This window comes from Coffea arabica, chromosome 5e (genome assembly GCF_036785885.1).
Source record: "Coffea arabica cultivar ET-39 chromosome 5e, Coffea Arabica ET-39 HiFi, whole genome shotgun sequence".
Classification (NCBI taxonomy): Eukaryota; Viridiplantae; Streptophyta; class Magnoliopsida; order Gentianales; family Rubiaceae; genus Coffea; species Coffea arabica.
In genome coordinates, this window is record NC_092318.1 from 44,779,362 (window position 1) to 44,802,645 (window position 23,284).

The window sequence follows — 23,284 nt, forward strand, 5'->3', positions numbered from 1 at the left end:
CTCATTGCCTAATCTTTGAAATCTTGAGGACAAAAAACCAACTCTTAAGCACCGCCAGATCCATACTTCTTTCCAAAGACAAGCATTTGCAGTTTGTCATAGCTAGCAAGCACACCAGCACTAGTAACAGCACGTAAGATGTTTGCACCAGCTCCCTTGAAAAGAGACCTTGCACCCTCATTCTTCAAGATCTGAGCAAATGCATCTAGGGGGACAAGGGGCACGGACGGTTGCAGGTGCAACCGTCCCCAACGGTTTTGGCCATTTTCAACAGTGCGTAACTTTGGTTACACATGGCGTAATTTTGTTTGCACAACGTGTAACTTTAATACAAAATTTTACGGGCCCCATACATGGTGTGAAATCGATGCACAACTTGTTATCTGGACCGCACAAAATTTTTTGGCCAAATCATGGCCATTAACTACTTATGGCCATCTGGGGAGCTTTTGTACTTCACTGCCTCACCAAATGTCATCATCATTCTTCTTCGAATAGTGTCAATTGGATAAGACGCAAGGCCAGCACCATTCGTACTCAAAAATTATCCCAAAATAAATCTTCAAAAACACTCCTAATCTTGTCATTATATTGCAATTTTAGAATATGGATTATGTGGTTTTGTACCTAATTTGAAAGTATTGTATGCAAGTTAGTTTCATTTTAGACGAAATTACCCCTCAAAAAGTTAGTTTTCGTCTCTTCTAACTGCATAAATAGACGAAGTGATCTAAACGGTACAAATTTACTAGTTCAGTGGCATTTTTGGCTAATAAAAAAGTTTAGTGATCAAAAGCGCCACATTGCAATAGTTTAGTGACATTTCGCGCAATTTACTCTAAATAAAATAACTTTATAAAAAACTTTACAATACTGATTTTATGATGCTTAAACCAGAAAGATATCAGCCATGTAGTAATAGACAGAAAGTGCAGCTTTTTATACCTTGAAAGCTGATTATCCAGAAAGTATAAAAGCAATTGCAAGGCAGCAACAACTTGCATGAATGTTCTTTGAAACGACTGAGGAAGGCCTTTGAAGCACCAAAATTGTTGGTCTCCACAAGTGTACCTAAGTACATTAAAGTATACGTTGGTTTAAGAAACAAATTAAGGTCAATTAGAAAGTGGAATATGGAGATTTTGTCCTTCTTATGCTAGTTTGGTAAGTTTAATCCTTCAAATATAAAATGGATTTTCACAAAGAAGAGGGGAGTCGGGGGTTGGCAAACTTCTTTTGGGTGTGGAACAGGGTATGCCAAAGTATAATGGTACAAAATTGATACAACTACATGAAAGAGGGCTCTAACGAAAATTGACCCTCTCACATAATTAAACACTCATTACATTAAATTAGACTTCATATGAAAATTCATGAGTGCTCTTTTGTGTTGATTAAAATCTTAAATGTTTATACTATTTACATCAAAAGTTATGCCACATAAATACCAAGGAAGCACAGGAGGTCATAAAGCAATTTATACATAATAAACACCCTGAGAAAACAAAAAATGAAAAAAAGAAACCTATTCAAACGCCTATCAACAAAGTAAGGCGTAAATTTACATTATTTATTCTGCATCTTCTAGTCCATTTTATGTTACTATTAGTATACCTTTCTTAAAGTTAAGGGCCCGTTTGAAACTATAATGGCTTATAAAAAAACACTTCTGACATAAGTATTTTTAACAAAATTAATTTTAAATTACCAAACATTCTAAAAATAACGTTTAAAAGTGTTTTTTTGGTAAACGCATGGAAATGTTCGGGTCAAAACATTTTCTTTATTTACTTTTTGTTCTTCTGACTTTTTTGTCTTAAATTTCTTTAAGGAAAAAACTTTTAACATCATAAATTGTTATTTTCTTTAAACATATATAACCTATACATTGTGTGTAGAAATCAATAGTTATTTAATATTCCGTATAGCTACAAGTACTAGTGTACAAGTACAACCATAGTTGAATCTCCTATGGAGTAATTTTTGTCGATTAGATAACTATCATCCTACGATGCAATCTTTATTTGCTTTTCTCGTCACTGTCTTTTTCCTGTAATCCTACTTATCTTCCTTAATCACAATTTACACAGCATTGAACTTCTCCATCGATTCAGTATTTTTATGCTTTCGATCCCCTGTTTTCATCCATTTGTGTGTGAAATGTGTGAAAATTGCAATGCCCAGAATTTCCGGAATCAAAGACTTTCTTTTACTCCTCTTTGCTCTCCTCATTTTCCACCTCCTTTTCCTCCTCCACCACCCCTTCACCCTCCTACCACCACTACAGCCACCTCCGACCACCTCACTTTCCTTCTCCCACCACCTTCTCTTCTCCATCTCCTCCTCCTCCACCTCCCTCCCCCAGCGCACCCCCTACATCCACCTCTGGTTCTCCCCCAACTCCACCCCAAACACTTACATTTTTCTGGACAAGAATCCCCAGTTCACGCTATCATCAACCCTCTCCCTGCCTCCAGTCTTTCTCTCTTCTGACACTTCCCACTTCCCCTACACCTTCCCTAGAGGTAACCCTTCTGCCATTAGGATTGCTTACGCAGTGAAAGATGTTTTCACCCTCCTCAAGCCCCCTCCCCATGTCAGATGGTTCGTCTTCTGTGATGATGATACCGTGTTTTTTCCCCGTAATTTGGCGCTTGTTTTGTCTAAATATGATCATAATCAGTGGTTTTATGTTGGGTTTGGCTCAGAAAGTTATGAGCAGAATCAGAAATTTTCTTTTGATATGGCCTTTGGAGGTGGAGGTTTTGCATTGAGTGCACCTTTAGCAAGGGTTTTAGCTGAGGTTTTGGATTCTTGCTTGACTCGGTACCCTCATTATTATGGGAGTGATCAGAGGATTTTTGCTTGCTTGGCTGAGTTGGGAGTTCCTTTAACTCGCGAACCTGGGTTTCATCAGGTCAAAAGTGATCGCTTTTTTTCATTTTTATGATCGTAATCATAATTCATTTTAGTTGCTTTATCACTAGTTGTTCTAATTATGTTGCTCCTCACATATAAACTTTAGGAGATATGTGACCATTTGTGGTCATGAGCTAATTGTCTTATATGAATGAATGTATTGGTTAAGGGAGAAATGTGTTAGAACTACATAAATCTATTAAACTCTTTCTAATGATTACTTTTATTGTTGGGAATTGCATCTATTTTGATAGTTTCTCTTTCAAAATTTGCAGGACAAACAAATCTTTTTGTTTACTCTTCTTGTATATTTGTCTGCGGTTCATATTTCAATTATGCTTTGTGTCAGTGTGGGGGAGTGGCTGCTTGATGTTGGTCAGAAATTTAGCAAGAAGAGTAAAGAAGGGGAAAGGTGGTAGTTTTGAGTTGACAGATTTTTGCAGTTTCATAAGATTTTGGAGAGCTTTAACCATTATGTAGTAACGAAAACAGAGCTGGATTATCATTGTTCGTTTAGTCTCTTTCTTTTTATTCCTTTTTACGGTCATCTTAGGAATTATGCTGAATGTTTGGTAGCTGCTTTAACAAAGCTGGTGAAATGACTTTTTTGTTTCTTGATAAGTTTATAAGGGGTGTTCCTGCATGTCATAGATACTAACTGTCCTGATTCGTTAAAAGACAATTTGAATCTTTCTTGACTTAATGACTGCAGTGTGTATATTCAAGTGTACTAAAAGTAATATATTCAAAGAGTTTCCTGATGAGTGCATTGTTTATTTGATATACTTGGTGTTGGATATAAATGTTGTAACAATTGAAATTGTTGTGTTATTCTGCTGATGGCTATTCATGGATATACATTTAAGTGATGTATGATGTCATTTACCTCTCTATGCACTCTGCAGATTAAGAAACTGACACAATAAAACTGAACTCATGGACTGTAGAAGTTGTTATTGTCTTCTCCCAATAGTCTTATGTTCTTTGTCTTTGGACATATATGTGCATATTGTTAGCCTTTGATAGACGTAATGTTGATTTGATTTGAAGCTAAGCACCATACTACACTATTCTTGTATATGATTGTACTTATCTGTTTGGTGTGTCAAAAGTCTGAAGCTTTGGGGTCTGATACAAGTGTACATGAACTCAGATGTATATCAAGTAACTTATGCACTATGTTTTTAAGCTAAAGTGATTGAGTTTTTAATACCAGTATGTTAAATTTAAGAAATTTTGTTGTTTTCAGATTGATGTTCGAGGAGATCTGTTTGGCATGCTTGCGGCACATCCATTGTCGCCTCTTTTGTCACTGCATCATATGGATGCTGCGGACCCTATCTTTCCCGGCATGAACAGGATTCAGGCTCTGCAGCATCTTTTCAAAGCTGTGAATGCTGATTCTCCAAGGATTTTGCAGCAAACTGTCTGCTATGATCCCTTCAATTCATTAACTGTCTCCATATCATGGGGTTTTGCTGTTCAAGTTTTTGAAGGACGTCAGCTCCTTCCAGATCTTATCTCATTGGAGAGAACCTTTAGGCCTTGGGGTAGGACTAGAAGTGTCTATTCTAGCCATTTTATGTTTAACATAAGAGAAACTCCGAGGGATCAGTGCAAAAGGCCAGTCGTCTTTTTCATGGATAGTGTTGCTTCTAAAGATAGCAGTGTTTGGACCAACTATACTAAACATAATAAAGGAAGTTGTGTGAGGATTAATGCAGTACAGAAACTGGAAACCATCAGGGTTTTCTCGAAGATGATGGACTATGATATTGAGGAGGTATTCTCTAATGTTCATTCATAAAGTTGAACCATCCTATGCCTTATTCTTCTTCATTTTTTAATTTTACATTTTTCTGTGGTAGTGGTGAATTCTTATTTCTCATGTCAGATGAAGGCACCTCGACGTCAGTGTTGTGACATTTTATCACCGATCGATGAGACAATGACTATTTATATTAGAGAATGCAGAAATGGTGAAGTCATTTCCATGCCAAGATAGACTTATCTTATAACCCAATTCTGACACGGTGGAATTGACAATTTACCTGGAAAGTTAGAATTATGTGGTCTTCTCTTCTCAAAAGAATTCTGTTTCACATATAAGGTATGTACATATTGCTAAAATGTCAAATGGTTAATCAAAAACCAAAATCAAGTTGTTTGTTATGTTACCCTTGCATAAACTTTTCAGTGAGACTTCCACTTGACTGGGTTCTTCTTTTATGCATGTGATTTCCTTATAAATCTCAATTTAGAAAATGCGTGCGAAGAAATTGATTTACTGGTTGGACTATACAAGTATTAGGGGTAATTTCTAATAATAAGAGCCTATGCAGAACTAAATTGGAAAACTGTTTCCAAAGTGGTTTTTGTTGATATATGTTGCAATTGATGTAATGAAAATAAATACTTTGACAAATCAAAGGTGAAGAAGTGTTCTTTCTATGACTCAGTAGTAAATGGATACTAAAGAGAATGAGGTATTTAAAGAGGATAAAGGAAAAATATGAGTTGATTGTGAGCATGGCCCTGAACACCACAAATTTGAAGAACAACTTCAGTTTGCTTATCTTAGCCAGTGTGGGACAATAGCTTTTGTTGAGTGTGGTTTGTTCCATGTATCTACATCGTGAAGTCAGAACCCTTCTTGAAATCTACCTTACTGACTGATGCCACGTGAAGTCGGAACACTTCTTGTAACTGTTTGCATTTGGGACCACTATTGTATGATGTTTCAATCTTAATGAAGCTGTAGATGGCTACATTGGAAATTTCTTTGAAGACTTATTGTTGGTTGGTTGGTATCCAATTTTCAAATTGTTCATGAAATGGTGATTTGCTTGTTCAGCAACATGAGCTATCTAAACAAACAAGATCTTTTTGGATATTACTCTAATGAGATCATTTTGGATATTACTCTGTAAAACTTGTTCCTGATTCAAATGTTAAATTGAGTTTTATAGAGAATAGGAAAGAGCTTCTTCACATTTTTGACTAGCCACCTTGTATTGCTTTTCCCTGCCTCATTTCTTTTTGAATCAGGTGCTATTATTGGTAATGTAGCTGGCCTGTAAAGCTATTATCTTGTTTTAAGATGCTTTTTTCATAAAACTTGTGCAGACCTAATGATGATACCACTATTGTTGCTATCTAAATCATATTGTAAGGTATTTGAATCAGCAATCATTTGCTGCAAATGGTAAACTGGATCCTTTCTTGGCAATCTGTCAGATCAGAACTGCTTTAGTGGCCAATCTTGATCTTCACTAGCAACATGCTGTTGTCTGTGTCATGATGCTTAATGTACTCGAGTCTACCACACAATTTCTTCTTGATGTCATCCATGTGTAGGTTACACTGTTCTTTGTCTGCTGGCTAAGGAGCAGGAAATTGTTTCTTGACAGATTTTCTGCTGTTCAATCTGTAGAACCATCTTATAAAAAAAATTTTCTTTTTGGGGTCCTGGAATAGTCGGCAGAACAGCTTTTAAAGTCTTTCTTTTTTGATGATCCAAAGGATGCTTTAACATAACAGGCCCATCAAATACACAATACGTTCAAAATTGGTGAGCTGAGGTCTAGTTTAGAGCAGGTCTACCCTGCAGGCAACATAGTAGTTTTACTTTCAATGTTAAAAGCACCATACATTATGTTCTCAGAAAGATATTTAATTACTATTTGAGTTCTGGTAAGCACAATTGATAAATGGAAGTTTTGTTAATTGGTACTTTCTTTTGGTTCCAGTGCTTTGCCCAGCCCTGAAGGTAAAAGCCACTGTTAGTAGTGACCCTAAGATGTAAGTTGAAATTTTTCGACAATTATGTACTTGCTACTACATAACTTGTAATGCAACGATATCGTGGATGAGGACATCGGCAAGATAAAACAGTTTTTTTAGGGTACAAAAAAATCAGTGTGTGCTGTATTTTCGAAGACCATCGTTCATGCTCGGCTAAAAGCTTTCTTAGATCTACCTGCACATCTCTAGCAAGTTCAGATTTTCTCAACTAAAAGATCCAGCATAGGCTTCTTCCATTTTTCATTTTTCCGCCTTGCTTTGGGTCATCTCTTTTCCTGGCAAGGACATAAAGTTTTAATCTATGCTATCGTGTTTTCTTTCTGATGCAAATGGTTTGACCTTTCTACTTCAAGCTGCTAATGATTTTTCCTTTATGCAGGATTCAAGATAGGTATTTTAGGCCTCTCTTGGAGTTTGATATAATCATTTTTGCGCATGTGGACTGGGCACATGTAACTGGATTGGCGTTCTGAAGCTCAAATAAGAAAATGAACTCGGTCTTTGCGCTAGGCTATTTGTTTCTGTTGCACCGACTCTTTCCCCTGACTGATCTGATCGACAAAAACATTGTGCAGAGCTTCTCCTTGACGGCGAGTCTACGCTAGAAGGCCAGGAAATCCTCTTGTTCAGGACTCCGCCTTAGAAGTTACCACTTGCAACAGATACATGCCCCCCTGCATTGGGGTGCATGTGACACTATACCTTTCCTTCTCTTGAAAGATGAATTTGGGCCAAGCATGAAGATTGTCGCTGTCACTGCTTTACATTCATGACCTTCTGGTTTTTAACTGAGGGATAAAAGAACCAGTGGTTTGGCATCCTATTTAGTTTTCCAAGTTCTGAATTGGCTTTTGCTTGGTTTATTTTGACATCTAAAATTAGACGTACCATTGTTTGATGTCGAAAGTGCTTATCCTTTTGTTGACTTCGAAAGAGCTTATCCTTTTGTTGCCTTCTATTCATGCTTCCTTCATCGATAACGATTGATAACAATGTTGGATTGTCTTCTTGTGCAACTGCATCGTGCAGGACTTGATTAAGCTTTGAATAAGTACGATTATGCCTCAGGTGAAGGCCTGTGAAGGTTGCAACCGGAACTTGTCATGACTCATCTGCCTTTGGTTGCCCAAGTGCGCAAGTATTGGCATGTCGAAAGATAAATAACAGGATTAGAAATTTTAAAAATACACTTGTACTAATCAGCACTTGAAAATGTAATAGTATTACCATATATCAGCACAAGCCGGGAAGTAATAATTTTAATATGAACATTGAAAGGGTACAAACTCAATAATTAACTTGTAATTAGCACAAGAATTAGTCAGTTAGGCTATAAATATGCAGGTGCATGCAGATTCTAGCGGAGCAAATTACTCGGCTGCTCACTAAAAAGTTTTTAAAAAGTAGAGTTTTGGTCACTCAACTTTTAAAGTATGTATCTGCTCACTAAATTATGAAAAGTATAGAATTTAGGTACCATTCCGTCTATTTTTGTTGTTAACTCTATCAAATTTAGAGACTCGCACAATAGTCTAGTGAGTAAATAAATAATCACACGATAGTTGAGTGGTTAAATACATACTCGTACAATAGTTTAGTAGGTAAATACATTCTATGTTTACTAAATTGTTACTCAAATTGTTTCGTGATTCGTGACCGACTTGACGATGGAAACAGACAGAATGATTCAAAATTTATCCTTTTGATAGTTTAGTTTTTTTTTTTTTATTGGATACGATAGATCTACATTTATTCTATACTATGTGGGAGGGGGAATCTGAAGAGGTCCTAAGAGAAATCGGAGGGAACTGAACCACCTGCTGGCTAGCATAGCCACTTGAAGTGGCCTGCAACATTTAGTGGCAAATGGTGGGAGGTCACCCCACCAAGTCTTAAGATTTTGGCAGTGGCCACTAAGCTTAGTTCAATGGTTGATAGTTTAGTGAATAAATACATATTATTTTTAAAAATTGAGTCACCAAAATTGAGTAGGAGAGATAATGGAGTAGAAGATTGTGAGGTGAAATAAAAAAATTACTTTGTGTATTTATAGGAAGTAAAATAAATTATCCGTTGCTAAAATATAGCCATTGTAAAAAAAAGGACGTTGTAAAATGGTTGGCTCCAAAAATGACCGTTATAAAATATTTCAAAAAATGACCAAGTAAAATGCTGTCTCATTTTGGCTATTTGAACATTTGCTGGTGTTGTCATGTCATTTGGATCCCACAACATCTTCCATGACACGCATCATCAGTATTGTACGTGTAATCTCCATGACATGGCTCCAATGAGAGACCGTGTCATGGAGCGGTGTAATGGGGGCATTATACCCCGTATTATACATTGCTGTAGATGCTCTAAGCTTAGCTGTTGATAGTTTAGTGAATAAATACATATTGTTTTTAAAAATTGAGTCACCAAAACTCTATTGTTGAAAAAGCTTAATGGGTGCCAGCTAATTTGCTGGATTCTAATGTAGTGCGTAACAATCAGTGCCGCTGTCTGAAAGGGCTGCGTAAAATGGCTGTATCTTCTATTTCAATGAATCCAGGCTGTATACAATTCTTCCAGACAAAATCAAGTTGGACAATTAGAATAATAATGTACCGAAAGAAAATTGACTGGTGGCTAAAATATCAATGCTTCATTGGTGATACACCTAATCTTTAAGGTCTTCAAATCAATTCAAAGTCAAATCTGAAAAGTTATTCTTGCCACGTGAAGGCAAGAGAGAACTCCAACCCTTTTCAATTTTAGACTAAAGCAATATGCATGTGGATTTAGCCCCAAAAGTTGGCAACAACCAAAACCTGATTTCCATTTACGTGGCACCAGAGCAATTGGTGCCCCGTTCCTTGGTCCAATCACCTACTACTTTTCTTCTTTAGATTATTATTCTTTGGGCCTAATTTCCAAGTTATAATAATATTAGCTTAGTAACTTCAAGATTTATCAAAGTGGTTTGACCTAATTCCCTGAGGCATTCAAACATTGCATAGGGATTTGGAACGGCAGTTGAGCCCATGAAGCAACATTGAAAATTTTTTGGTTTCTTCCTTTTCCCATTCATAGATTATTAGTTTATTATCCCCCTCCGTTTCATTGTTAATATTATTTCTTTTAACTTTATTAATATTTTAAAATAAGAGTTATCGTTTCAAATTTAACAGTGCTTTCTAATCTTGTCATTTGAAAAAATAACATTTTAAAATTACAATACACATTTAACAAGAATATATTGTGAATTCAAAAGATATATATAAATTCACTAGTATTTTCTCATCTAGATATGATGATTTCTGCGTCTTAATAAAAAGTTAGATTTTCAAAACACTACTCTAATATTGGGAGGGAGGGAGTATATAGATGGTGAAATCAATCAAAAAAGTATATCCTAGTTTTAAATTGTTATTGTGATAGATTACAAAAACTAAAGCATCAATTGATGCAAAATGATTTTTAGGTGGTACATCTGCAATAGACAAGTTAAAGAGTTGATGGTGACACAAAACTAAAACAAAAGAGAAACGTGCTTTTCATTATTAATTTATTGTTTATCTAATTATTTTTAGACAATTACTTCTCTAATTAACTGTAGCACAAAGCAACAAGTCAAGAAAAAAGAAATAATTTTAAATTTTAACAAAATGTAACGCACAGAAAAAAAAAAAAAGGAAAGATGACCTGTTAAAGTTTCGGTTGATCTGTTTCATTTAATGCTTTATTATTTCCATTTCAAAACTTAATTAATCTCTCCTTAATTGCCTCCTTAGATATTTAATTGCAAAACGAGTTGCTTTAAACCTCAAAACCCTTTCTTACTTTTTCTAACAGGTTTATAAAAGCTCCCCATATTTAGGAAATCTCCTCTAAACCCCTTGTATAAATAAGCATAGTGATAGATTTAGCTCTTTTCTTTTTCTTAATTTGTTCATCCAAAATATGAAAAGTTTTCAGCCAAATTCAAAATCCCACCATCCATCAAGGCTTGTAAATCTCATGATAATCTCCTGTTTTCTGTTTCTACTCTATCTCCTGTTCTCATTTCTCTTTTTCCCAAACTCAAAAAACCTGAATTTATCAGGTTCTCTACAGGATTTATCCTCCACAACATCCCTTGAACATATTGTATTTGGGATTGCCTCTAATGAAAGATCATGGTCCAAAAGGAAAGAATATGTCAGGCTATGGTGGAGACCTCAGATAATGAAGGGATGTGTTTTTCTGGAAGAAAAGCCACCAAATTCTACATCTTCTGAAAATGATCAAATTTCTCTGCCTCCAATATGCATTTCTGGTGACACTTCCAGATTCAGATACACCTTCAGGAATGGTCGAAGGTCAGCGATTCGCGTAGCTCGAGTGGTATCAGAAACCGTGGCACTGAACCACTCTGATGTTAGATGGTTTGTTTTTGGAGATGATGATACGGTTTTCTTTCCTGAAAATTTGGTCAAGACCCTGTCGAAATATGATCATGGCTTATGGTATTACATCGGGACAAATTCAGAAAATTATCAGCAGAATAAGGGTTTCTCTTTTGATATGGCTTTTGGAGGAGCTGGTTTTGCTATAAGTTATCCCCTGGCTAAAGTCTTGGCGAAACATTTAGATTCTTGCATCGATCGATACCCTCATCTGTATGGCAGTGATGGCAGAATTCATGCCTGTTTGACAGAACTTGGAGTTACATTAACTCATGAGCCTGGATTTCATCAGGTATCGATAATTTTGTTCATAAAAAGTTCAATCTTGTATTCTCTTTTCCTCATCTGATAAGAGGCTAATTTAGTTCACATCAAACTCTGCTTCAGATGGATGTTCGAGGTAATATTTTTGGGTTATTGGCCGCGCACCCGACTAGGCCGTTGGTGTCTCTCCACCATCTGGATGCAGTAAAGCCAATTTTTCCAAAAATGACAGCAATGGAAGCTCTGAAACATTTGCTGGAAGCCACAAAAGTTGATTCCCAGAGGACTTTGCAGCAAACAGTTTGCTATGATAGATGGTTTTCTTGGACACTTTCTGTTTCTTGGGGATATGCTGTTCAATTGGTGGGGTTCAACGAATTTCTGCCGGATGCTGTGCGCATGCAAGAGACTTATGTACCCTGGAAAAGGGGTCCTCTGTATGTTAACCATAATCTGAATACAGCAAAATATCAGCCTGATCCATGCAAGAGGCCAGTTGTTTTCTTTTTTGACAGGGTTTCCTCTAGCAGAGATGGAATAGCATCCATTTACAAGAAAACGGAAAATAATTGTACTTTTGACAAAATACAAGAAGTCAGAGTGTTTTCGAAGAAGTTAGACCTTGACATTAAACAGGTATTCTTTGTTCTTGAAGAAATTTTTTTTTTTTGCCAAATTTAAGGTTGAATTTAGTTTTCAGAATTGTTATTTTATCTCCCTTGTAAATTGCAGTTGCAGGCACCAAGAAGACAATGTTGTGACGTCTTGCCATCTTCAGCTGATAGGGTAATGGAAATCAATATTAGAGAATGTGGAGCGGAAGAACTAATTTATATGCATGCTTAGTCCTATTCTTTGGCTCTCTACCCTAGAGTTAGTGATGCACAATCTGTGAGCTAAGTGGGGCTGTGGTTAGGAGTGTAAACGAGTCTAATCAAATTGAACAACCTAGTACTAAGATTGTTTGATTATTTTAATGAGTTTAAGATTTTATTTAAGTTTGATTTATTTAATTGTTGAATTAAACAAGTTTTTATCGAGTCGAACTCGAGTTGAGCTCGAGTGATTTGAAATTTTTACATATAAAATTTAATTTTATATTAATCGAATCGAGTTTGAGCTCAAAGTTTATAAAATATAAAACGTTGTTCAAATTTGAATTAATTAGTTGGCGAGGTAAACTTGAATGAACACTTACCTTACCTAATTGAGTTCGATTCGAGTTTTGGATTCATCAAGGGAGCTTAGCGTGTGGATTTAGGCTTACCACTTGATTTATCCTGTGGATATTTGGGTCTAGAAGATTGAGCCCATGAGTTAAACACTAGGCCCATGTTAATTTGGAAAATGGACACAATCAATCAAGTCCAGAAGCCCATATGTCAATTTGGGGTACTTCAACACTTGCCTCCAGGCTCTTGCTGGTGGGATTGTAGTTTATGTTTTACAAGTCGAGCCCAGGAAAATTGCCCCTAACAGGTCCTTGTAGGAGAACAGGGAAGAAGGCTGAACATTCAAGAGATAGGAGATGGAGGCCTTTCAAAACTTCTTCTAGGATTCATATAAAACTCAATTTTTTTTTTTGACCATCTTTGTTCCATTTAAAGTGTTATACATTCGTTTTGAAATATTTTAAAATATTTATCATGTTGAAAAAAATCAAAATTCTTTTAGTCTCTTTTTCAAAATCTTCCCTTCCTTAAATTGTTTATATGTTATATTCAAATTCAAAGTTTGAATATTAAGGAATATAATTGGAAGGAAAAATATAAACATCACATTCAAATAATTATTTTTAAAAAATTGGATTCTTGAAACACAACAATAAAATTAGATAGAGGAAGTATAATTTAACTCTATAGAAGAAAGCACGTAAAAGAGCCTCTGTTATTTTGACCACAAGCATTTAATGAGCTCAATTAGCTCGTGAATCTATCAAAGGTAAATCAAATTCCACTTTGATTAGCATCACTTTTCTATCTCTATGCTACAATCCCTTGATTAATTGAGAAATGTAGACATGATTAGTTGACGAGATCTTTAGTTTAGTCCCTAATCCATGTCGTAGAATTTTGTCTTTTTTTTTGTGTTAAATAAATGAGAAATGTAGATAGGTAACCTGCAACCCTCTGTCTATCACTTCAGTTGGTTTAACTATCAATGACAAAGTTCGAATATGATATTAAATGCTCTATAGGTTCATATGCATATTTTTAATTAAACATTATGTGAAAAGATTAGTCAAACTAGCTTGGCGTCTCTTAATATGAGAATCCCTCTTTTCCTTTTCCCTTTTTTAAATCTCACACCTCCTCTGTTAGAAAAAAAAATTTAAACAAAACATGATATGAATATCTGTAAGGGTATATAAAAATTTAGAGTTTTTAGAGGACTGGACTAAGCATTTGGAGTTTCTTGTTCCCTATAGCAATTATTTTTTGGTTTACTTGCATGGGGGCAATTAGAAGGGACTGAAGAATTAGGATGCTCCAATGAGATGGCCTACAAAAGTTTTCCTGATCGAAGCCTCAAGAAAAGACTCTGAAAAGAAATGTAGACCACTTTTCTGGACTATGCCTGCTTCTTGTCAATCATTAACATCTACAAATTACTCGTAAATTAGCTAATATTAAGAGAGAGTCTAACTAGGCTGAGAAAAGCAACAGAGAGAGAAAATCAGATCAAAAGGGGTGCACTACTGGAAGAGAAATGGTCTATTAGGACAACCACCAGTGCGTTTTTTCCTTGAACGTTAGAATGAGGACCTAAACAGCTTTAAAAACAAGACCAAACTGTCAGTAATTAGAGGTAGACTATTTTGAGATTTTGGAACTTAACAAGCGTAACTTGGCAAAATCCCTTAAATCCAAACAAAAGCAAGTGCCATGTGGGATGCAGGCCAAGAACGTTTGTCAATGCCGATCATTCAGAACAGTATAACGTTTTTTAAATAACTTATAACTATATCTTAACTGTGTATATACACTTATACAAGAGTGTAATATTTTGTTACTATTCACGTGGACTCATATGTAACAATTATGTGTCTGTTATGAAAGTGTACAAGTAGTTCACATAAAATTACAGAAGTAGTTCAAAAAGTATTGTATCATTCCAAACTGTTGTCACTGATAATCATCTGTGCCCGAGTTCATGTGAACAATTGATACAATGATGATTTTCTTTACCGAATGACAACCATTAATTAGCAGGATTGGCCTTTGTTTTTTTTAGCAATTTAATGTACTTCCAGCGCTAGCAAAGAAACTAGTGAAATCCATCAGATCATCTTGCTGATTGAGCCGTCGGCTTAATTTGGTGCTTTGGCTTGGGATGTACACAAGATTTTCCAATTTTCCAGACTTGAATAGAGAGTTGGAGTAAGTTTCATTTGGCTTCAAATATAGATCAGAATATCCAACTTCTAAGTACAGAATTATCAAGAAAGAGCTGAGCAAGTTGATCTTATTTTATACCATAATAGCATAAGCCATGCTATGAAGAAAGTGGCATAAACTCTACAGATGCCAGACTTCTCGTATTAGTTGCTTGTAGTTAGCTGGTGTGCAAATTTGGTCCCTTCCAGTCCAATTTGACAGATTGACACACACACACACACACACTATCTCTCACATATATATATATATATATATATATATATATATATATTTGAAAATCAAGTATAATTGGCTGAAATAAAATTCTTTTTTAATTTCTATTACCCCTCTCACAGTTGCCCACATCCTTATCACCTTCCACTGTGAGGTCTATAATTCACAACCTAGACTGAGAGGACCTATAAAAGTTGAAATGTATGTTGTATGTTGTATACAAGAAAGTGCAGATTGGCAATGCCCCTGTACCTACCAATCCTTTTCCAATTTTTCCCAAAAAAAAAAAAAAGAAAGACGTCGATTATTGTTTCTGGTTTTTGTTATGGAAAAGAAAAAAAAAAATCCCCAATCGATTACTCTAATTTTGATAAAGTGGGAGGAAGTAGTTTGTTATAATGCTTTCATGTCGTGTTTTATATTTTCATTCTTAATTTTTTTTAATACCCCCCAAGCATTCTCATATCCTTTTAATCTACGATTGTCAAGTTGAATTCTGAACGATAGTAAAAAAAAAACTCTAAGAATTCTTTCCTTAAATTTTCATTCTTACTTCATTGCACATGTACAACATCAAACGTATCGAAGGATACCTCATACACTGTACCAAGAACTAGCCCAGTATTAACCAGAAATTTTCTTTTCTTTTCCTTGAGTATACCATCAATGTAAAACAATTACGTAGATGTTTAACATGTGTGCTATCAGAACTTTAAAAAATTACCAGAAATCTAGACCTACTTGTATGAATTTTTTAAAATGCTAATGGCGTTTAAAATCGTAATCCAACAAAAAAAATAATAATAATAATTAAGTACCCCTTATATCTTCCCATCTTGCTATCCTCAATTCTAAAAAATGCTCAGAGACATGAGAACCTAAAGTATATAGAACACAGTAAATCCGGCATTGATACCATAATTGTTCATAAGAACCTAAACAGTTAAAGAAACAGACCAAACTGCAGTTGTTTGGAGGATAATTTATTTTGAGATTTGGGAACTTATGTACGCAATTGGATAGGCAAAATCCTTCAAATCCAAACAAAATCAAATACTGAGCACTTAATTATATTGATTAGCATAAACTAAATTGTCACATTTTTACTAGATTACTTGCTCTATCTTTTGAAGAACAATATAACCCTTTTCTTTACTGAATGATACTGCTTCATTAGCAGGGATCGTCTTTGTTTTATGCAGTATTTTTTTTAAAAGGATGGCCTTTGTTGTTAGCAATATATTGTATTTATAGCAAGATATTGTACTTACCTAATAAGGATTGCCCCCACGGTTAGCTCGGCTGGGACTGGTAAGTCCGTCTTTATGGTAATTGTAAAATTGTTGGCATCCTTGGGTAGGGCTCTGCTGGTCTTAGGGGGATTAGTCTGGCAAAAAAAAAGGTTGGGACACCCCCTAAGTAAAAAAAATAAAAAAAAATAAGGATTGCCCATTTCATTTATTGAGGAGTAACTTCTAAGTCAGTAAGGTTCCGTTTGATAAAACTGAATCTGAATTCTGAAGTCTGAATTCTGAAATCTGAATACTGAAACAATTAATTTGCTGAATTTTAAGCACTGAAAAAAATATATGAATGTCTGAATTTTAATGCTAAACCTATTTATACTGTTTGATAAATATTTATAACTGAATGCTTAATAAGTTTAATTTGATAATTTTGCCCTTATATCCTTTCATTCAAAAAAGAAATAGAATCTATGATTTAATTAGTTTAAAATTGTTAGGTATGAAAATGACAATATTTATTTTTAAATCAAATTAATATAAAAGATGAAATATATTATATGATAAGTATGGAGAAGATGTGAAAGTCATTAAAAAGGGAGAAAAGAGAAACTAAAAATGTTAGATAGAGAATATTAGGTTGTTTAATTAGATAAGAATTTTGAACATAATTAACAAACAATGGTAGATTTGGTAGATAAGATAAGATAGTTGAAGTAACTCTATTAATTCTTATCAGAATTAAGCATTCAGTTTGGATTCTTGTGCTGAAAAAAATACACACAAGTTCAGCACTGCTTAACAAGTTCAACAAATAGATTTTCATTTATCAAACACTCAAAACATCTGAATGTCTGAAAAAATTCAGATTCAGCACTTTTTTATGTTATCAAACATACCCAAAGCCGCCACAAATTAACGTGGTTGGACTGTACTAAGAACAAGTTGATTTTAGTAGGACAAACATTTTCACGATAAATGTTCGATTTGTACATTTGGGATTCATTCATGCAAAAGCAGAAGTAACATGTTTTTTTTTTTTAATTGGTTACTATATGTACACCTGCCCACACTTTCATATTTCTTTCAAAACTTCTCCATGTTGTACTCTTCTAGAAAATAGCAAATTATTCCTCTAGCAAAAGCCGAATTCAAGAATTGGAAAAAACGCATAATACCCAAAAATGTTTCTCCAACAAATTTCTTGTTTAATCGCTTGCATTGCGTTTAGGCATTGTCAAATTCCCGAGGATGGTATAGCACTTATAATTTTGTTGATACAGGCACCTTCGTCTCAATGCAGCCTGCAATTTGAGCATACTTGCACGCACTTAGCACCAAACTGAACACCATCACCAGCTTTTACCTGGCCAACTAGATCGAACATTTTAATCAAAGAGGACACACACGACCAAAGAATAAATAGGAATAGCTGTTCAGATCAGCCTCATTTCCATTTGATTATTTGACTTTTCCTTCCACATGATGTATTCTCTGTCCCATTACAAGATTCACCAACTTTTATTTTTCTTTTTTCTTTTTATTTTTGCTTGTACGAAGATGTATTATTGTTTTCACTATCCTATAGAATTATAACACTTTTTTTTGGGCAGAAACTGAAACGAGGCTTGTTTTTTATCTTGTGACCAAGGGATCAGCGGTATAAACGATTGTCAGTAATAACCGTTCCGAATGGTATGGTATTTTTTAAATAGGATGTAATTTTATGCGAACTAATTGTAAAACTTTACAATAAAAATGTAATTAGTATGAATGAAATCTATATGAACATTAACAGAATATAACACCTCTATTTAAGGATGTACAAAAAGTCTATTTTGAATTGTAAAATTATCAAAAAATATATTATATCATTCAAAGACGGTTGACCGTTCTGTTCCGCGCCCGTGAGGAAGGGTCTAGGATAGAAGGACCTTTTTTTGCTTATTTTAAGTTTTATTCTCTTCTTTTTTACATACATGACATACCTTATGGAATTTAAAAAAGTTGAAAGTCCAAAAAGAATAAAAAGAACATCTTCCGTGAAGTTTAAAACAAAAAGCTATATGAAAGATAGCACCTACTTTCTCATTGACTTTATCAATTTCTTCTTAGAAAGCACCCTTAAAGAGTTACAAGAAAGAGACATACTAAACACCACATGGACATGCAAGTCTGTTCTCTCAAAGACTCAAACTAGTTCTCAGTAAAATTAAAAAAATAACTTTTAAATGATATCCATGAAAATAGAGGAAATATTGGCACTGTCAAATGCTGGTCGCATCACAAACTCATCTTCCACGAAATATTTATTGCTAGTACTTGAAACTTGGAAAACTGGGAGCCACAAATAAACTTTTGATCTAACTTTACTCATCTTTCAAGATTGTAATGAATCCATTGACTTTGCACCCAAAAAAGAATCCATTAAATTGTTTTCTTTTTGTTTTCTGGATGAATTCATATGTCTAGTAATCACTCTATACTGGCAATCTGTGTATTTAGAAAGAGGTAAGCACTTGATCGTGAGGTTTTGCAGTTCTTATCTCCTGTTATAACTTTCGAAAGTTTTCTTTTTGGTTTCATCTCTAAAAGCATTCCGTTTTGGTCCCGTTAATTATCTTCCTTACGTTAGATGGCCTCCAGTAGTATTAATTGTATTTCTTCTGCCTTGGATGATCTGGAGTTGCTGAAGAACTACTGTCCAGAATCTCGACGTCGGTCGGGACGTCGATACTTGGAAGGGTATGGAGATTTGCTACACCTGCAATTTCGGCTGAAATTTCTTAGAACATTTCTTCTGTGTGCGAGAAACTTGGGCAACGATGATGATGATGCAAGCCTAAAAGCACTCATAACTAGGATTAAAGATGCCATTTCGGAATGGAGACAGGAGATTCACACCTGCTATCTTACTGCTGTGGAAGGTGGAGTTCCTACGAACGAGTTGAGAGCTGTGACTAATAACGTACAGGAAGACATCACATCTTTTGCGCTAGAAATTGAGGAATGGTACTTGGTTTTCTCAGATCGCTCATTAAGGCAGTCTAATAATCCCCCTATGCAAAAAGATGACCTTGTGGAATTCATCAACTCTCTTCTGGAGTGTCTACCGAACTTTGATACCTACAGAGTATTTGCAGATATTCAAGTTGCAGAAGAGCGAATCAAAGCCCTTAAAGATAAGCTAACATTCATGAAAAACTTAATCTGTTTTGTTACGTTGCGGGGCGTTGAAGTTGGTCAATTGGGACCTTTATTGACTCATACTGGAGTTCTGGCTATCAATGCAGCGGATTTCTCTTTCAGGTACCGGAATCGTTATGGTTACAATATCCAAATGCTAGAAGAACTAAAGCACATGGTTGTTGTTCCTGTAGAGTCTTGTGTACAGGCCCTGATTGCCTCAAATCTATCCAAAGAATCATATAGCGAATCAGATGAGTATATATTCATATATCTTGTCGATGTTCTGCTGTGTAATTTTTGGGAGATAGTAAAGTCTGGCACTTGTTTTTTGATTTCCGTAAAGGATCAACTGCAAATGCTTTATGCAGGACTAAGTTTCTTGAGAACCAATCTCAAGGAGAAGCCAAAGAAGTTCGATGAGAAATTGAGACATCTTATTGGACTCGTGGTCTGTGATGCAGGACTTGTTATTTGCTCTCTTTCTCGAAAAGCAACGAGAGATGGATTGATCAAGGAAATGGATATTGCGTATGTCGATTTTCTGGAAAGGATTAAGCTTATCAGGGCAACAGTTGCGGAGAAGCGTCTAGAAACATCATCATTCTTTCCTAGGACCAATCAGTTGGGTTTCATTGATTTTCTTCTAGAAAATATGGTCGATCTGACAAGTTCTGAGGATGGTTCAAATGCTCTTGTAAATCATCCAGTTAGACCAATCCATGAAGAACTTGTTTCCTTGCGCACTTTTTTGGGGAAAATTGTGGAGTTGCGAAATGAAGATAAGGTGCTCCAAGATCTTTGGAATAGTGTCGTTGAGGTTGCATACAGGGTAGAGTTTCTTATTGACTCGTTAATGGTTGGCGATATTCTAGATTCTTCTTCAATGTCGTTTCATTCCATTTTGGCAGAAATTAAGATCATTAAATTTAAGGCCTTGAACATTTGTAATAGCAATAGGCTCGATGGAGAAGTTAAGGAAGCTACCAAGAGAATGGATCACAAGCCATCACAGAAAAATAAGCCAAAAATCAATGAAGTGGTGGTGGGATTTGAGGATGAGGCAAATTTGATTATCAATCGACTCACAAGAGGATCACGACAGGTGCAAATTATTCCCATTGTGGGTATGCCAGGACTTGGTAAGACAACTATAGCTCACAAAATTTACCGCGATCCCATAGTTATGTCCCATTTCCATCTGCGTGCTTGGTGTTCTATATCTCAAGTATGTCACAAGAAAAATCTGTTTCTTGAAATTTTGACCTGTATTCTTCCAAACACATTTTTTAACAAGAGTGAAGAAGAATTGGCTGAAGAAATCTACAAATGTTTGAAAAGGAACAGATATCTCATTGTTTTGGATGATATATGGGACATTGAAGTATGGAATGAATTGCAAGCCTCATTTCCTAATGATGCAAATGGAAGCAGAGTTATCATGACAAGTCGACTTCGTGATGTTGCTCCGCAAGATAAACTGGATAAAGAACCTCATTCTCTTCGTCAACTCACTCATGATGAAAGTTGGGATTTGCTGAAAGAAAAGTTACTTCCTGGAAAAGATTTGCCTCCAAAATTATGTGAACTTCGAACGCAAATCGTGGAAATGTGTCAAGGGCTACCTCTTACTATCGTCATTCTTGCTGGAATTCTAGCTCATACAGACCAATTTTGCTGGAAAGAAGTTGTGCAACGTTTAAGCTCAAGCGCTATTTCTAGTTCAGAACAATGCAAAGCTGCATTAGAGCTGAGTTACACAAATTTACCAGAAAATTTGAAGCCATGTTTTCTCTATTTTGGAGCATATCCTCAGGATTATGAGCACATTACCGATCGGTTAACTTGGTTATGGGTCGCCGAAGGATTTGTGCAAAAAACTCAGTTCAAGAGCTCGGAGGATGTGGCATATGATTACCTGATGGATCTCATTGGCAGAAGTTTAGTCATGGTTCCCAAACAAAGATCTATTGGTGGGGTTAAAACTTGTCGCATTCACGATTTGTTACATGATTTCTGTGTGAGAAAAGCCCAAGAAGAAAATTTTTTGCACCTGGTACGTGGGTATGATGAATTGTCTACTTGCTATGTGCCTCCCAACCTACACCGCTTATGCATCAACTGTGAGCCTGAGCACTTTTGCAAATTAAGGTTATATTCTCCCACCATACGTTCTCTATTAGTGTTTGCTCGTGCTGAAGTGCACCCAAGAACTTGGTCGTTTGATCTTTCATTCATTTCTTGCATCTTCAAACTTGTTAAAGTGTTAGATTTGAGCCAAATTAATTTGGGTTATGCTTTTCCTAGAGAAATAGAAATGCTTGTTCTGTTGAGATACTTGGCAGTCCTTGGTAACATGCGGAACATCCCATCATCAATAGCCAGTCTCTCGAATTTAGAAACTTTTATGGTGGAAACTCTTGAATCACCAGTCTTGCTACCAGATGCTATATGGAGTCTAAGGAAACTAAGGCATTTGCAAATTATGAACAAGTTTTTCAGAAGCGGTTTTCGTTTGCCAACAGGCAATCTTGACAACTCTTCACAGTTGTGTAATTTAGATACCTTCTCCATTGCAATTCTTTCTTCTTGGGGGAACATGGACAAGATATTGGGAAAGTTCCCAAATATCCGCAAGCTAAAACTCAAGATCTCAGAATACAAAGCTTCTGCTTGGGATAAAAGCATCAAGGTTATTGTGCTTCACTTTCTACATCGACTAGAATCTCTCAATTTGAATTTGGATCCACTTCGTGATGTGCAATATCAGATTGAGTTTTGTTTCTCTTCGACCATTAAAAAGTTGACTCTGTCCGGCTTTCGCTTACCATGGTGCAAAATATCAGCAATTGCAAATCTACCCAATCTTGAGGTTCTCAAATTACTCCATCAAGCCTTTGAGGGAAAAGAATGGAACATGGAAGTAGAGGAATTCCCTAAAGTTAGATTTTTGAAATTAGCTTCCTTGGACATTGCCAAGTGGACGGCCTCCGAGTGTGAGAACTGCTTTCCTCATCTGGAGAAACTAGTGTTGGAAAGATGTTACTTTTTGAAGGAAGTCCCTTCTTCACTGGAGAATATTTCAACCCTTGAAACAATTGAGGTGTCTGGTTGTCCAAACTCTGCAAGTTCAGTAATGCAACTACAGGAAGAAGGTCTCAAGATACTTATTTCATCCTCAGAATTGAGTTATTGATCTTCTTTGGGTCTGTTTGCTGTGGGGAGCCATTTTGCTGATTCTACACCTTTTCAAATCCTTCACTTCTGTACTATACTGGTTATGTTGTATTAGTTTAGTGCCAAAACCAAGTTTTTTATGCCTACATATTACTTTTTTTCTGCCACAGAATGCGATGGTTTACTTCCCTGTTTGAAGTAGCCGCTGTTTTATTCTCAAATAGGAGTCCTGATTGAAAGAGCATTTCTTACTTTTTTAAGTTAATCCTGCTTAGTTGTATAATAACTACAACTTTATTCAATCTCTCGGTACGATTTAAAAATTGTTTTCCGAGAAGAATAAATGCCATGGAATTGCTCATATTTATTAGGATTTGACAATTTATCAATTTATAACGAATTTCTTTTGGAAGCGTCATTGCCTGATGATGGAAATGGAAGTAGAGTTATCTTGACAAGTCGAATCTGTGATGTTGCTCTGCAAGATAAACTCGACCAAGAATAACATTCTCTTCGTCAACTCATTCATGATGAGAGCTGGGATTTTCTACAAGAAAAGTTTTGTCCGGGAAAAGATTTGCTTCCTCCAGAATTATGTGAACTCCGGACCCGGATCGTGGAAATGTGTCGAGGATTACGGATTACCCCT

At 35.6% G+C, this 23,284-nt stretch overlaps 3 protein-coding genes across 5 annotated transcripts; all 3 read left to right on the forward strand.

The window, feature by feature from the left end:
* The first annotated feature begins 1,951 nt into the window (after positions 1-1,951).
* Positions 1,952-7,679, forward strand: LOC113743194 (uncharacterized). 3 transcript variants are annotated; one of them, XM_027271146.2, is made up of 4 exons: positions 1,956-2,917; positions 4,169-4,702; positions 4,814-5,029; positions 7,103-7,679. In XM_027271146.2, exons 1-3 carry the CDS (start codon positions 2,177-2,179, stop codon positions 4,922-4,924), a joined length of 1,386 nt encoding a protein of 461 aa, XP_027126947.2. In that variant the 5' UTR covers positions 1,956-2,176; the 3' UTR covers positions 4,925-5,029; positions 7,103-7,679. The 3 variants fall into 3 exon arrangements, with proteins under 3 accessions (XP_027126950.2, XP_027126947.2, XP_027126949.2); XM_027271148.2 differs by having other exon boundaries at positions 7,299-7,679; XM_027271149.2 differs by lacking the exon at positions 7,103-7,679 and having other exon boundaries at positions 1,952-2,917; positions 4,788-4,977.
* A 2,849-nt stretch (positions 7,680-10,528) lies between these two features.
* On the forward strand, positions 10,529-12,388 carry LOC113743562 (uncharacterized). The gene is made up of 3 exons (XM_027271617.2): positions 10,529-11,445; positions 11,541-12,053; positions 12,150-12,388. The coding sequence occupies exons 1-3, from the start codon at positions 10,669-10,671 to the stop codon at positions 12,261-12,263; spliced, it is 1,404 nt and encodes a 467-aa protein (XP_027127418.1). The 5' UTR covers positions 10,529-10,668; the 3' UTR covers positions 12,264-12,388.
* A 6,519-nt stretch (positions 12,389-18,907) lies between these two features.
* Positions 18,908-22,654, forward strand: LOC113687493 (putative late blight resistance protein homolog R1A-3). Its single transcript, XM_027205093.1, has one exon. The coding sequence runs from the start codon at positions 18,908-18,910 to the stop codon at positions 22,652-22,654; it is 3,747 nt and encodes a 1,248-aa protein (XP_027060894.1).
* Positions 22,655-23,284: the final 630 nt, after the last annotated feature.

Bases quoted from the DNA above. Each gene is read 5' to 3' on its own strand.
- LOC113743194 (XM_027271146.2), top strand. From the start codon at position 2,177: ATGCCCAGAATTTCCGGAATCAAAGACTTTCTTTTACTCCTCTTTGCT. The intron at 2,918-4,168 runs GTCAAAAGTGAT...TGTTGTTTTCAG, and splicing joins GCGAACCTGGGTTTCATCAG to ATTGATGTTCGAGGAGATCT. The intron at 4,703-4,813 runs GTATTCTCTAAT...TTCTCATGTCAG, and splicing joins TGGACTATGATATTGAGGAG to ATGAAGGCACCTCGACGTCA.
- LOC113743562 (XM_027271617.2), top strand. From the start codon at position 10,669: ATGAAAAGTTTTCAGCCAAATTCAAAATCCCACCATCCATCAAGGCTT. The intron at 11,446-11,540 runs GTATCGATAATT...ACTCTGCTTCAG, and splicing joins ATGAGCCTGGATTTCATCAG to ATGGATGTTCGAGGTAATAT. The intron at 12,054-12,149 runs GTATTCTTTGTT...TGTAAATTGCAG, and splicing joins TAGACCTTGACATTAAACAG to TTGCAGGCACCAAGAAGACA.
- LOC113687493 (XM_027205093.1), top strand. From the start codon at position 18,908: ATGGCCTCCAGTAGTATTAATTGTATTTCTTCTGCCTTGGATGATCTG.